The sequence below is a fragment of the Oryza sativa genome, chromosome 10 (genome assembly GCF_034140825.1).
Source record: "Oryza sativa Japonica Group chromosome 10, ASM3414082v1".
Classification (NCBI taxonomy): domain Eukaryota; kingdom Viridiplantae; phylum Streptophyta; class Magnoliopsida; order Poales; family Poaceae; genus Oryza; species Oryza sativa.
The window spans coordinates 13,499,331-13,512,886 of record NC_089044.1 but is presented as its reverse complement, the minus strand read 5'-3'; the positions used below and the strand labels follow the sequence as shown (position 1 = coordinate 13,512,886).

Genomic DNA, 13,556 nt, shown 5'->3' with positions numbered 1-13,556 from the left:
TTTTGTATTTTCCGCATTGCACTTACAATAATCATTGAGTCCCGCAGCAACGTGCGGGGTATTATCTAGTAAATATGATTAGGGACGCCCTAGGGTTGCCCTAGGGCGCACACCCCTTTGGGCTAAGCCCACGACACAATTATAAGGTCCAAAACCCAAATCAGATTCGGACTGGATGAGATACGTGGCTTGTTTTGCAGATTCCCGGCAGCTCGGTAGGACTTCTGAAGTGGGAACAAAACCATCTGAAAGTAGACTCCATAAGCTTTCCAACAAGTACTCATAGGCCCCCAAATTCCTTCAAGATCAGCGGCTAGGTCCATTTAAATTTGATGCTGTCAGGAGGCCCGAATCCGAATCCAAAACGTGTAAAACTTGATCTCTTGTCTTCTATGGAACAAAAGTGACGTGGTGAGGGGGGTTGCTAGTGGGCGGGTGATCGCTTCTCTGTCCTCCTAGCGATCACCCGTCCCTCCCCTCCTAATACTCCTCTTTCATCTCTCTTTTTTACTTTTCTATTACATCATAAATTTTAAAAAAAATAGTAAAAGAAATTAGGAAAAAAATATAATACTCTCATTCATGTGCATAGACTTTGTACCGTAAACTTTGCACGCATAAACTTTGTGTATAGAAATATTTTATATATAAAATATTTGAATCCGAATTCGAATTTGAATCGGGTATATAAACTTTTGACTTATAAACATTCGCTCTACAAACTTTAGGTAGATAAACTTTAGATGTGTAAACTTTAGGTGTATAAACTTACTAAAAGAGGAAAATATAAAATATTTGAATCGGGTATATAAACTTTTGACTTATAAACATTCTCTTTACAAAGTTTAGGTGGATTAACTTTAGATGTGTAAACTTTAGATGTATAAACTTACTAAAAGAGGAAAAGAAAAAAAAGAAAAAAAACGATCGCTGCCAGCGATCGATCGCTCATTAGCCTTTCCGCGTGGTGAGATGGAAGAGGATTTGGAGAAGGTCTTGGTTTAGTCCCCAATCAACTTATTTAATCATCCATGCATTCCTTACGCTCGGTCTCTTTTCTTTCGCCCAAGCAAGTACCTCTACAAACAAAAACACACCAAACTCATTGTGTAGCAACATTTGTTCAAATATATAACAAGTAAATCTAATATAGAACATATGCACCTTTGGTTGATCAATACATAAGGTAGTCATGGTTATATCCGAGCTAGTTGTGTCCTCATCATCCTCCCCTTCTTGATTGGAAACTGTCCTCGGTTTCACCTTGTCATGGAGCGTATTGAACTTATCTTTATCTATCACAACATCCGGTAAAGAACATTTCTTGATGTCCATATGGTTGGATCCTAAAATCTTTGTAGTAAAAAAACCGCAACTCTCACATTCTTGCAAACCAACATGTAACTCATTTAAACAACTAGAGGAAATAGATAAAGAATTACTTATATGCATGCGGTCCTCTAGACAATACATTTCATCATGAAAATGAGGTATAGTCAAATTCAAACAAATATATACTCGATACATATTATATTCTCCTTTACTATCATAATTGCCAATAACATAAAAAATCACATCAGAAGGACATGGCAATTCAAATCTAGCAAATAATTTCTTCTCTAAACAATTGAGTGGACAAAGATCATTAAATTGAATATATCCCCAAGTATTTAAAGAAGATAGCAATTTAAGCTCTTCATTCTCGCTAGAATATGAATAACATGTTTAAATTCAACACATGGTGGCTCTACTATAGAACTAACATGCTCATTCACTAGTTATGGCATAGATATAAGTGAAGCATCGCATAACTATTCTTTATCAAAAAAATCAAGCAAATTGTTTTGTGACAAAGGTATTTCAACAATTGTTTCCACCATGGGTTTCTCTAACGTAGCATAAGTAGTGGATATAGTTGGCACATCATAACTATGCATACCTTGAGTAGTTGTAGCACCATTATCATTACCTTCTTTCTCATCTTCAGAAATTATAGGCGCTTGGTCAATTAAACATTCCTCAAGCATGCATATAGCTATGGATAGGTCTTTCTCTCCATTTTTCCTCTCTTCCTCCTCATCATCTTCAACGTCGAAGATGCTGATGTAGCCATCTTCCATAGCAATGTATGCCCGTTGACTAGGGCAATCCTTCTGCACATGGCCAAATCCATGGCAGCGGTGGCACTGAATGCTGGGCGTGCATCCCGTCAAAGCGACGGACGAGGCACTCTTGGTGGGTACTTGCGAAGAACCTTTACCTGAATCTAAAAGTCGTGGGGGGAGGTGGTTTTGGCGCTGCAGAAACTCCGGACGCAACTGGTCGCTTGCTTGCTGGTGGGGGTGTCCGGAAAGAGATGGGCTTGGGCAGCCCCAAAGATGGCTTCGCCCGCGGCATGTACGTGCTCGCCTTGTTCTTGACTTTGTTGATCACGCCCTAGCAATTTCTTCTCTACAAGCATAGCAAATTGAAACAACTAGTTGACAATGTTAAAATCCTTATACTCAACTATGTCCTGAATTTTGCGCCTCAATCCCAAGTAAAAACGACAAATAAAATCCTCAGTTCCCTCCACTATGCTACATCGCATCAATCCCTTTTGTAGCTGACCATAGTAATCCTATACAGATTTATCCCTTTGTTCTAAACACATCAGTTTCTTGCTTAATTCTCTATGATAAGATGGTGAGACCAATCTATCGCGCATAGCTAACTTAAGTTCTTCCCAATTAGTAGGTAAAGCTCTCCCTACAGCTAACCCAGTCCACCAAATAAAAGCAAAATCTTTAAACTCACTAGTAGTTTGTCGAATTCTATGTTGCTCAGGCACAAGGTAGACACTAAACTTTTGCTCTACTGTCATCTCCCAATCAAAGTATTTCTCAGCATCATAATAATCCAAAAATGATGGTATTTTAAACTTAACCTTAGAATAAGAATCATCGGGCACACGATTATTGTTACCTTGTTGGTGTTGCTGATTTTGAGTGCCACTCATACCTGTCATTGCAAACACAAAAACAACAACAAACAGTGAAGGTTATCCCTAATAATCTGCTACACAGTGTAGCGGTGCCTCTCAACAACTCAGCCAAATGGAGCAGCTTACTAAGAATAAGTGTCTTACCAGCAATGCTAAGGACGGTACAACTGGTGGCTGGTTCGTGACACCTTGAAGAACTTGATGTAGCGATTGCAAGGATCAAAGTGGTGCTGACCAGAAGTATATATGTGGAGCTTGGGAGGCACAATATATAGTAGCAAAAGAACGCAATTGTGTTAATCAGAAAATTCAAAGTTGAATAATAGTTCAAAGTACTAGTCAATGTGCTGGCCTAACCTAGACTCAACTCTAGCTCAAGCAAGCACCCGACAACATTAAGGACTATATATGAATCAATGCACAACTCTGCACTCTCAAACCATACTCAAAAGATGATTGATTTTTTTTCTTTCTGGTGCGGCTTTTTTTAAGCACCTTTCTGCATTTTTTTAATTTTTTTAGGTGCGGCTTTTTTTTTTCTTTGCACCTTTCAACCTTTTCTTTTTTCTTTTTACTTTTTTCAGCAGGAACCAATCAATGACCTCAACCAGGGACTCAAATGTAAATATAAATATTGTAGGGACTCAAATGCAAAGTGCAAAACTAAAATTGGACCAGCTCAAAAATGGAATGCTCACATCATGCATGTAGGTTCCTTTTTTTTTAAAAAAAAACTCAAATCTACAACCACCAAAATACCTAACAATGTGGTGATCGAGGAGGAGGCATGGAAGAAACCCGTGAGGTGGAGGTGGGGGTCGGCCGTGACAAGGACGAGTTGGATTCAGACTACTGTGGAAGATTGGAAAATATGTGGAGATTTTCTTCCGTTTGACGACACAGATCAGATAAACCCCCTATAGAAAACAAACCGATATGCCAATCTGTTTCTCTCCTCAACGTGTGCACAAAAAGCACGAACACAGAACCGACATGGCAACACAGAAACCGCTCAAAGAAAACTCCTCCAAACCACAAAAACGGAAACCTGATGATTAGTAGATTCGATTTTTCAAGGTCCCAGCAACAACCGATGAGATGCAAAACTGGACCCAAATTGACGGACATGACTAACCCAAAGTGATGAACAAATGCAATACTCACAACTAAAAATTAAATCTGAAACTAAACCAGCACTCGACACGACGATGCAATCTAAAATTCAACGACGCAAAAATTAATAGAACAATGCAACGGCTCAAATTGGCTAGGTAATGGATGCAATATTTTTGTGTGGCAATTTTCTTGTTATGGGTAGATAAATTACCTAACGGGCAACCGCGCTATGATACTAACTGATGAGGGATGTTAGGTCCCGATCTTCCGATATGTATTGATAAACAGTCGATTTGGGCGGAGTCGCGACACAATTCGATCCGGCTTCTGAACGAACACGCTACTGAACCCCGCAATCGCAGCACCACGTCTCCTCTGGTTATCAACAGTGCCGAAACCTGGTTGCCCTCGCCGAGAAGGCTAATCCCTGCATGCGAATCGAAGAACACAAGCAAGAACAAGATAGATTGCAACCAAATTGCATATGAATGATTAAGCACTCAAATTTGGTGTTCCACAAACCGATCTGGCGGTGAAACGGTTCTTGACAGATTAATCTAAGCAAAACCCGACTCTCAACGATGACGGCTACTGAATAAATATGATTAGGGACGTTCTAGGGTTGCCCTAGGGTGCATACCCTCTTGGGCTAACCCCGCGACACAATTACAAGACCCAAAACTCAAATCAAATTCGGACTGGATGAGATACGTGACTTATTTTGCAGATTCCCGACAGCTCGATAAAAATTTTGACGTGGGTCCAAAACCATTTGAAAGTAGACTCCATAAGCTTTCCAACAAGTACTCATAGGCCCCGAAATTCCTTCTAGATTAGCAGCTCGGTCCGTTTGAAGTTGATGCTGTCTAGAGGCCCGAATCCGAATCCAAAATGTGTAAAACTTGATCTCTTATCTTCTATGGATCAAAAGTGACGTGGTGAAATGGAAGTGGACTTGGAGAAGGTCTTGGTTTGGTCCCCAATCAACTTCTTTAATCATCCATGCATTCTTTACGCTTCTCTTTTCTTTCGCACAATCAAAGTACGTCTACAAACGAAAACACGTCAAACTCATTGTGTAACAACGTTAGTTCAAATATATAACAAGTAAATCTAATATAGAACATATGCATCTTTGGTTGATCAATACATAAGGTAGTCATGGTTATATCCGAACTAGTTGGGTCCTCATCAATTTTCCACGTATATTAAGTGACCCACTAGTCCATCTTTAAAACCATGTCGAAGAAAACCCTGACCAATATATATATATTCAATTAATGTTTTAAGCTAAGCTGCCTAAGCATGGTGATCAAAGTCTTAAAACTCAATCGTCAATAGTCTTCGAGTGTCGGTGAGAAGAGAGACTGATCAAGCAGGGGAATAGACACTGTGGTGTACATGTGCTCCTCTGCCTCCGCCTCCTCCTCCCGCAAGGACGCCGCCGTTGTCGGCCTCGGCAGGCGCAGCGTCCTCGCCGCGTCGTTCCGGAGGTTCGCCTACTTCATCGACGGCGATCTCAGGAGCTTCGCATGGCTCGGCGACGACGACGCGGTTGCGGCGCCAGCGCGAGCACCAGCACCCCGCTCATCCCCGTCGGCGTCGACAAGGCGCCGAACATTGACCCCAACCTCTACTTCGTCGCCATCACCGGCATCAAGGTCGCCAGCGGCGAGATCGTCAGCGACAAGGCCGCCGCGATCATGACCACCGTTTCCACCCTTTACACGTTCCTCAACCCGGTGCTCTTCGACCACCTCAAGAAGCAGCTGCCGCCGCTAGCAGACAAGGGCTCATCCGTACTGTGCTACACGAAGGACACCGAGCTCCCGGCGATCACGCTGGTGTTCGCCGGCAAGGACGCCGCCATGAAGCTGGCGCCGGAGCACTACTCGTACAAGAGGAGCGATGGCGCCGTGTGCCTCTCCATCCTGCGCTCGCCGCTGCACGGCGGGGTGTTCGTCATCGGCAGAAGGGGCGGGCCCAGGATTTTCAACTTGGGTATTCGAAATTAGAAGAGGAAGAAAAAAATTTTCAACCCAAAGTTTGTATAATATATAACGGTATGAACATGATTTCATAAAGTCATAGATGCAGGGATAGAATTGATCATAAATTGAATGTGTTAAGCATATTAGAGTATAATACTAAACTATTAATAGACAAAACATATCAAATTTGTGAAATTCTCATCCTTACATCACTAATATAGTAGTTGATACTATATACTATATTAACCATAAATCATTCCTATATTCAAATTTTAAATAAAAAATGTTCAACCATGAACAATCCATGCTAGATTCAGACATTCAGTCATTCAAGTATGAATTAAATCATAAATTCCTAATCCAAAGTTCCTACTTCGTACCAATTAGCCATGAAGTGATGAAGGGAACTAGCCAACTAGGGAAGAGTTAGTGAGTCATTGTCTCAGTGAGGTATCGACTTCGTCACCTCGTCGTCGACGGCAGCGGCAGGTCGGTGGCCGGTGGCGGCGACGCGGCGCGGGGCCCTGCGCCCCTGCGACTGCGGGCTAGCAGGCTGCCGTGGTCGGTGCCTCGGTGGAGCGTAGGCAGGCAGGCAGGCGCCAGGCGGCAACTCGTCACCGCGGCGCCGCACCGGCGGGCGGCGGCGGCTGGAGCATGGAGGCGGGCGCCGCGGGGGGATGCCGGATGCGCCGAGCGCCCGAGCCGCCAAGGCGCCGACGGCGCCGTGCGCGCCTGCGCCGCGGCCGAAGGGTAGACTGCTGGAGGCTGGAGGGCGGAGGCAGCCGGCGCGTCGTCTCCTCGGGCGGGCCGGCAGCGGAGCGCAGACTAGCGAGTGGCGGCGCGCCGGCGCGTCATGTCCTCCGGGCAGTTGGATGGTGGTGAGGTGGAGAGATAGGGTTAGATGTTTGGGCTTTTTTTTATTGGCCAATGGGCCTGAAATAGTGGGGAGATAGATGGTGGGAGGGATAGAAATCGTTTTTAGTTGGGCTCCTTTTGAATAGGTAGGCCTTTTTTCCTTTTTTTCATACTAGTAGGGTGCCCGTGCGTTGCTACGGGGAATTTTGTTGATCACGGGGATAAGATCTGGCATTGAAAAGACAAATATGGCATCGTAATGAAACAATCTCATGGCGTTTACTACATAAATTATAAAAAGTAACATAGATAGAAGACATCTATGAAAATTTGATGATATCATACAAATAAAGCACAAACAAAAAATATAGAACATCCAGCATTTGTAGATACGGCATTTCTAATGGATGATTACCTCAAATTAAATCACTCCATATTATAGTTAAACCCTAATGTTGTTCCATATAGTTAAATAACTACCCTAGTGTTGTGAATTCTTTATACACTTTAGAAAATCTTGTACGCCGTTAGGGATGTTGCTTTCACACTCATTTTGTTGGTACATCAGTAGATTTAGCAAAAAAAGTTTCCTTAGCTCGTCACCATCCTGCACATGTATTTAATAAGTTAAATTTTGGTAAATATATAATAATGTAATATATGAATAATTAATGCCTGTCAAGACTTACATTAATTGCCGGCAAATGTGGTTCTTTATTATTCCATGTACACATGAAGAGATGAACAAGAAAACCCGATAAACTCCTAAGGAAATTGAAGAGTTAGCTTCCCTTTCTCTACACAGTTAAATTTGTTGGTTTGAACGAGTTTTTAAGAAGATAACTTACCTGCTGTAAACCGGATTATTGACAATTACTTGCCTCCACAAGTTGATGTCTTCATTCCACCTAGAGCCAGGGCATGCCTTTCTCATAGCTTTGTTGAAGTGATCACAAATAGTTATCAGTTTTCTGGTGTATCTCATATTTGGGTTATTTTTATATTCTGGCATAAGTGGATTTGGGTCTAACACATAGAGCGTTTGACTTTCTTGGTCCACTACAAGCACGATAAAACTTCGAGCATGGCGTACTGGTATAAGAATCTACAAAAGATCATCCGTCAAGATAATATATAAAACACGGCCATATAGGATGGTATCTTAGCGATCTTACCGCTTTGCACTGTGAAAGTTTGTAATGAATTTCCGACCAACTACCGACGGTCTCTGCAAGATTTATGTTGTCATGGTGGACCGGGACTTTACCAAAGCCAGTAGCACTCTACATGATTTAAAAAATGGTTCAATTACATAAGCAATAGATAAATCAATATATTCGATATTGCGATTATAGGTAATAACATGAGCAATAGAGAATGACATGAGCATTAGAATTTAAAAACTTACCCAAAATTGCAAGTCCAAGCAATGATTCGATATTGCTTGTTTAGTTTTATGAATCATCTCGATTTTTTCATACATGAACTTACGAATAGCCATGTTGAAGCAATCACTTTCCAATGGCTCATCCTTCTTTAGTATTGTTTGAAGCTGTTTGAGACTCAAGCTAATATAGTGCGGCCTTGAACTTTGTACCCATATTTTCCTGTCAATCAAAGAAAATAAGTTAATGCATATATGAATTACGATTGTGTATACAATGCATTGCAGTGGCTTACTCCATGGCTTCAGCACAATTAATCTGTTGGATGTAGTGCAGAAGGCCGCTTATCAACTCTTGTTTACTCATCTTAGATACTACAGAGAGTAGTGAACTATATTTTTTGTTTACTTCTTTAGTTTTATTGATGTCCCTTGTAGAGCCGAATTTCCGTTGATGACTACCTAATATAACAACATCGTCATCACTATCTTTGGTATCTTCGATTTGTTCCCCGGTCGTCATGACCGCCTTATTTGTTTTCCAACGTAATAATACACTGGCTAGTTTGGACCTAAAAAGTGTAATATCCTCCTGCGCATTAAAAAGTAAATTTATTTAATTTTAAATAGATAAGATATTTGATCAACTATTTTTTTATTAAGAAACACACCTGTGTAATAGAACGAGAAAGTGATTCTCCTGTCCAATTCTCCATAAGTTTGAGCATGAATAGTCCACATGAAGAACTGCATTGTTTTAAAGTATAAGTACAACTATTAAAAACTAAACAACCGTACACCATTTGAAATATATCATTCATCTTATATTAATATTATATTACATGAAAAATTTATTTGTAGTATACCTGTCTTCCTGAATTCTTTCTTTTAGTTGTTCTATTATTGGCCACTTGATAACATTGAGGTCACCCCATTTGTGGCTAGGCAAGTCCTGTTGCCGTCCAATAATATTAAGATGATATTGTAGTCTTTGTAGCTGCTCAATTATCATATTTACAGTCAGCAATATACATAAATGAATTACAATCTTAAAAAAAAAAGAGAGTTCACATGTCATATACACTAACCGTATTTGCGAGGTCAGCACGATTGAATGTCATACACATGGAATCAAGTACTTGTATCTGTTTTTTTTCTATGTTGACAACCGCTAAATACCAATGATTATCTTTCATATTTATTGGAATAAAAATCTAAACAAGACATATGGAGTTAGGACATATATTATATTATATTATATCTATATATATAAATAAATAATAAACTTAAATACTATCAAATATAGAGAGCCAAACAATACCAGTTCATGGTGTAGGTAATTCTTCACTATCTTTGTAATAAAGTTATCTTCATCTTCATTTACTCCATTGACCCCAGCCGCTTTCAGCATGTCAGAAAGAAACGGGTTTTCATATTTCACTTTCTTATCGTTATTTGCTTGCTCACTCAAACAGTGTATGTACGCACTGATGACCTGTTGATTCAATTAAAAATCTGCAATTACTAAAGAATATGTTGGCAATTAAATTGTAACGTTGCTTCATCATAGGCAGTTTTACTTACATCATCGTTCAAAAATTTATCTCCAGAGAGAAGGCACGTTAAGTGACGTTTCTTGTTATAAAAATGACCCATGTCCACCAGTGTACAATTTTCAGCCGAATCTTCAATTAAAAATATGGCCATTACATCCTCATTTGTTAATTCATAATCTGTAAAACAAAAAAAAATGAATTCTGATATCACAAAGTTTTATATATAAAGCACAACCACTCTTAAACCAAAGACCAAGAGATAATTATGCATGCACCCAATAAAATTAGAGGTCTTAGTGGAGAGTTAAAATAATAATATTTTAGTGGAGAAGAGGTGTTAGTTAATGACATGCATGCATATATGCCTTATATTATGAAACAACTTGAAAAAGTAATTTTGCCGTACATTGTGGAATGAAGGGAGTATGTGAAAACAATAATGTACCTTGAGGGAGATACTTGTAGGTCTGGCCAAACATAGATCGTATCAAATTTGATGGTACATCAATATTTGGCATGCTGACTTTGGATACTCCATGCTCCTCGGATTCCGAATTTTTTGCTTTCTTCGAGGGTGGGGTTGTAATCATATCAGCATGAATGGCGTCTTGATTGACCTGAGTACCACATGAGATTAAGCAAGGATATCTATATTGCATATGGAAATTATATATAACACTAAACAAAAAACACGTCGGCAGGGATGTCAATATTATTGTTGCATAAGTTGGTGCAATGCTTTATTTTGCTCGATCATAGCTATTAATCTTTTTTTCTTGGTGAACCATACCACTCAGAGTATTATATATTATTTGTAAAATAAGCTGAGGGCCAGGTTGATTTTATGTTGAGTTATGTTGTTAGAGTTATTTTATAAAACCATAAAAATCTATTTGTTCTAATTGAAAACTATTTAATTAATCATACGTTAATGAGTCCCTCGGTTTTGCGAGTGCGAGAGATGAGTTCCTCATATAAGTAAAGAAGCAACCCTGAGCACTACGCACAAGCTAGTGTAGGAGTATATATTAATGCAATTGACATATTTGTAAGTAATAATTTTTTAATATAATAGTGGATGGCGAGCTAGGTGCTTTAATTAATAATCAAGTAACGTACAGTGTATAGCATTAATCTACAGTACCATGCATTAACATTAGCTAGCTAATGTACTGCCTGCTATAAGTAACCCAAATCGCAATAGAACACACACACACACATATATATATATATATATATATATATATATATATATATATATATATATATATATATATATATATATATATATATATGTATCGATAGTCTTCATGGACTAATTAAGCTGGGTGCTTAACTTACAGGATCAATATCTGTGCTGACATTGCTTGGCGCCGAAGATGACGGCAAGGGCGGCGGAGGAGGAGCCGGCGACGGCAATGGCGGCGGCGGCGACGGCGGCAGCGGCGGCGACGGCGGCGGAGCCGGCGACGACGGGACTGGCGGCGGCGGCGGCGTCGTCAACAACAGTAGTGGCGGAGGAGTCTGCGGATGTGGCGGAGTCGACGAGGGCGGATTTGACGGCGATGCATCCATCGTGTGGTGGTCGCGTAGTCTGGTTTCGGTGGATTTTGCGACGGCGGCGGCGCTTGTTTACCAGCCTTGGTATTCGGCGAGTTGTGCGGCGGCGATACGACGAGCAGATCAAACTGAATATCACGGCAACACTTAGCAAGGAAACAGGGCACCAGCTTATCTTATATAGGGCTTAATCTTTATGAGTTGATGGGCCTAATCAAGTCGAAAGTGATTCTTGACTGACTAATATTATATAGGCCTTAATCTGGATGAGTTGATGGGCCTTATCACGTGTCCTGGGTACGCAGGAGTCGAGGCAGTTTCACGCTTCTTCCTTCCTTCGATTATTTTGTCCATCAATCTTCGGGAAACTGAATAAATCCGATATCATGGGTACGATTAAAATTAGAAGGAAAAAAATTGAGAGAACAAAATTGTTGGACCGTGCACGTAAGTATATCTCGTTAAAAAAAATAAAGGGAATGTATCACGATTAAATTTTTTGGTCGAAACGGTCTGAACAAACCGGATGCAATTAATTAGGACGTAAAATATTTTTTCATAATATTATAGTTCTGGTTTAATTTGTGTATGAAAATAACACGTGCATTGCAAGGGGGAACATATGCATCATCGGAAAACCATGTGTTTTTTTATCTGGTTCGAACATACCGGACCAAATCCGGACATAACAAATCATCATAATCGAAATAATAGGACATTTTAATTTATGTTTCTACGACCCAAAAAACAACGTTAATAGACCAGAGCATCCCTACAAATGTTAAACATATAACGAAAATCATGAATCTAAAAGCAATCTCTTAAGCTTTTTTAAAACGGGCGATAGTATCCTCTTGTTGTATCAAAGGCACATCTCGTCTGATGATTCCTTGAGGATCCAATCGGTCTAAAAGGGAAGCAATAGTAATAAATTTCGCTCTCAAGGAAACGACTGCTTGAGTGAACCGTTGAGCATCCTCACGAGAACTAACGAATAAACGACGAATCACGCCCAACTCAGGTGCACTGAGTGAATCTGTAGAGTTGGTCAATTCGGAGTCCACCGTAGTAGTTAATGTCTCTGCACGATAAGCAAGTCAGTCTGACAGTGTTCAGTTCTATTACCTCGCAAACAAAATGGTCAAATAGTAATTCCTATTAGGATGATTTGTTACTTACCGGTTAGAATATCTAATTTCTTGAGACATGTAGCAGACATGCAGTAATACTATGATGCAAGTGCTTGCCACCACACTGTATGTCGAGATGCATATTCACCCCAAATTCGAAGAAAGATTACCTTATATCTGTAGTACTAAAAGTGGATTAGGGACCACTCACAATATGAGAACATGTTATGTAAAGGAAAAACTGAAAATGAACTCACCGACGATTAACCAAGGCAATATCCCTAGTAGGTAAGCTTTGTCCATAAAGTTGGTGATGATGTATTTCTCCCACGTATATAAGCACACCAACAACATCTGAACGAATATTTATGTAATGAACATAACTATAGAGTTCAAAAAAAGGGATGAAAATAGTTATTGAAGGTTGTTGCTTTACCTATGAACATATCATCACTTATCGCGTCGGTAAAAATAGCACTGAAGTCTACAAAACGAGGCTTGCGTAGGGCTGTCTTTGGTGTCAGAATCATACAAAACTTAGCTTGCATGGTTAGGTTGGCATAGGTAGGCACATCGGTCGGTTGGAACCCCACATTAGTAAAATTATAGACTAAGCCACTCTGTATGGTTCCATTAAAACGATCTGCTTGCTGGTCATACGCTAGTGCTTCCATCCTTGTATCCTACGTTTAAATTGTACATATAGAATAAAGGCATAATTTCCATAACTTTTGTGCACAACGCTCCATTATATCTAGCAATTAGGAGGAGAGAGGTGATTGGTGTGACATACCGTTGTGTCCTTTAGGATAAACCGAATATATTGAGCACCAAATTTGTTTTGCTGCATGGGAGATTTGAACACCACCTTCGCACTCACCTTCCAGCATGTTCGGAAGACGTGTTCCATCTTAATCTCATCGAACTCTACTGACCTGCAGCCATGCATAAAGTAACGGTAAACATACAAAAGGAGGTACG

General features: G+C 40.1%; 1 protein-coding gene and 3 long non-coding RNA genes across 5 annotated transcripts; all 4 read right to left on the bottom strand.

Annotated features, from left to right (window-relative positions):
• Positions 1 to 785: 785 nt before the first annotated feature.
• LOC136353746 (uncharacterized) lies at positions 786 to 2,246 on the bottom strand. Its single transcript, XR_010737147.1, has 2 exons — positions 1,940 to 2,246; positions 786 to 1,353 (listed from the first exon to the last, which is right to left on the bottom strand). It is a non-coding gene; the product is annotated as an uncharacterized lncRNA (long non-coding RNA).
• A 79-nt stretch (positions 2,247 to 2,325) lies between these two features.
• LOC107278975 (uncharacterized) lies at positions 2,326 to 4,441 on the bottom strand. Of its 2 annotated transcripts, none has more exons than XR_001540232.3 (3): positions 3,128 to 3,267; positions 2,965 to 3,000; positions 2,326 to 2,451 (listed from the first exon to the last, which is right to left on the bottom strand). It is a non-coding gene; the product is annotated as an uncharacterized lncRNA (long non-coding RNA). The 2 variants fall into 2 exon arrangements; XR_001540233.3 differs by lacking the exon at positions 2,326 to 2,451 and adding an exon at positions 4,311 to 4,441 and having other exon boundaries at positions 2,861 to 3,000; positions 3,128 to 3,237.
• Positions 4,442 to 4,564: 123 nt separating this feature from the next.
• On the bottom strand, positions 4,565 to 6,997 carry LOC136353745 (uncharacterized). Its single transcript, XR_010737146.1, has 2 exons — positions 6,557 to 6,997; positions 4,565 to 5,147 (listed from the first exon to the last, which is right to left on the bottom strand). It is a non-coding gene; the product is annotated as an uncharacterized lncRNA (long non-coding RNA).
• A 270-nt stretch (positions 6,998 to 7,267) lies between these two features.
• LOC4348515 (uncharacterized) lies at positions 7,268 to 13,319 on the bottom strand. The gene is made up of 16 exons (XM_026020768.2): positions 13,012 to 13,319; positions 12,833 to 12,929; positions 12,625 to 12,752; positions 11,227 to 12,526; positions 10,331 to 10,502; positions 9,914 to 10,062; positions 9,651 to 9,824; positions 9,418 to 9,543; positions 9,196 to 9,326; positions 9,001 to 9,076; positions 8,626 to 8,921; positions 8,354 to 8,552; positions 8,121 to 8,228; positions 7,794 to 8,050; positions 7,635 to 7,710; positions 7,268 to 7,552 (listed from the first exon to the last, which is right to left on the bottom strand). Exons 4-16 carry the CDS (start codon positions 11,458 to 11,460, stop codon positions 7,427 to 7,429), a joined length of 2,124 nt encoding a protein of 707 aa, XP_025876553.1. The 5' UTR covers positions 11,461 to 12,526; positions 12,625 to 12,752; positions 12,833 to 12,929; positions 13,012 to 13,319; the 3' UTR covers positions 7,268 to 7,426.
• Between the last annotated feature and the right edge of the window lie 237 nt (positions 13,320 to 13,556).

Excerpts from the sequence above, each read along its gene's own strand:
- LOC4348515 (XM_026020768.2), bottom strand. The coding sequence starts at position 11,460 with ATGGATGCATCGCCGTCAAATCCGCCCTCGTCGACTCCGCCACATCCG. Across the intron at positions 9,077-9,195 it reads GAAAGAATTCAGGAAGACAG|TTCTTCATGTGGACTATTCA; the intron begins GTATACTACAAA and ends AAAACAATGCAG. Across the intron at positions 7,711-7,793 it reads AATAATCCGGTTTACAGCAG|GAGTTTATCGGGTTTTCTTG; the intron begins GTAAGTTATCTT and ends CAATTTCCTTAG.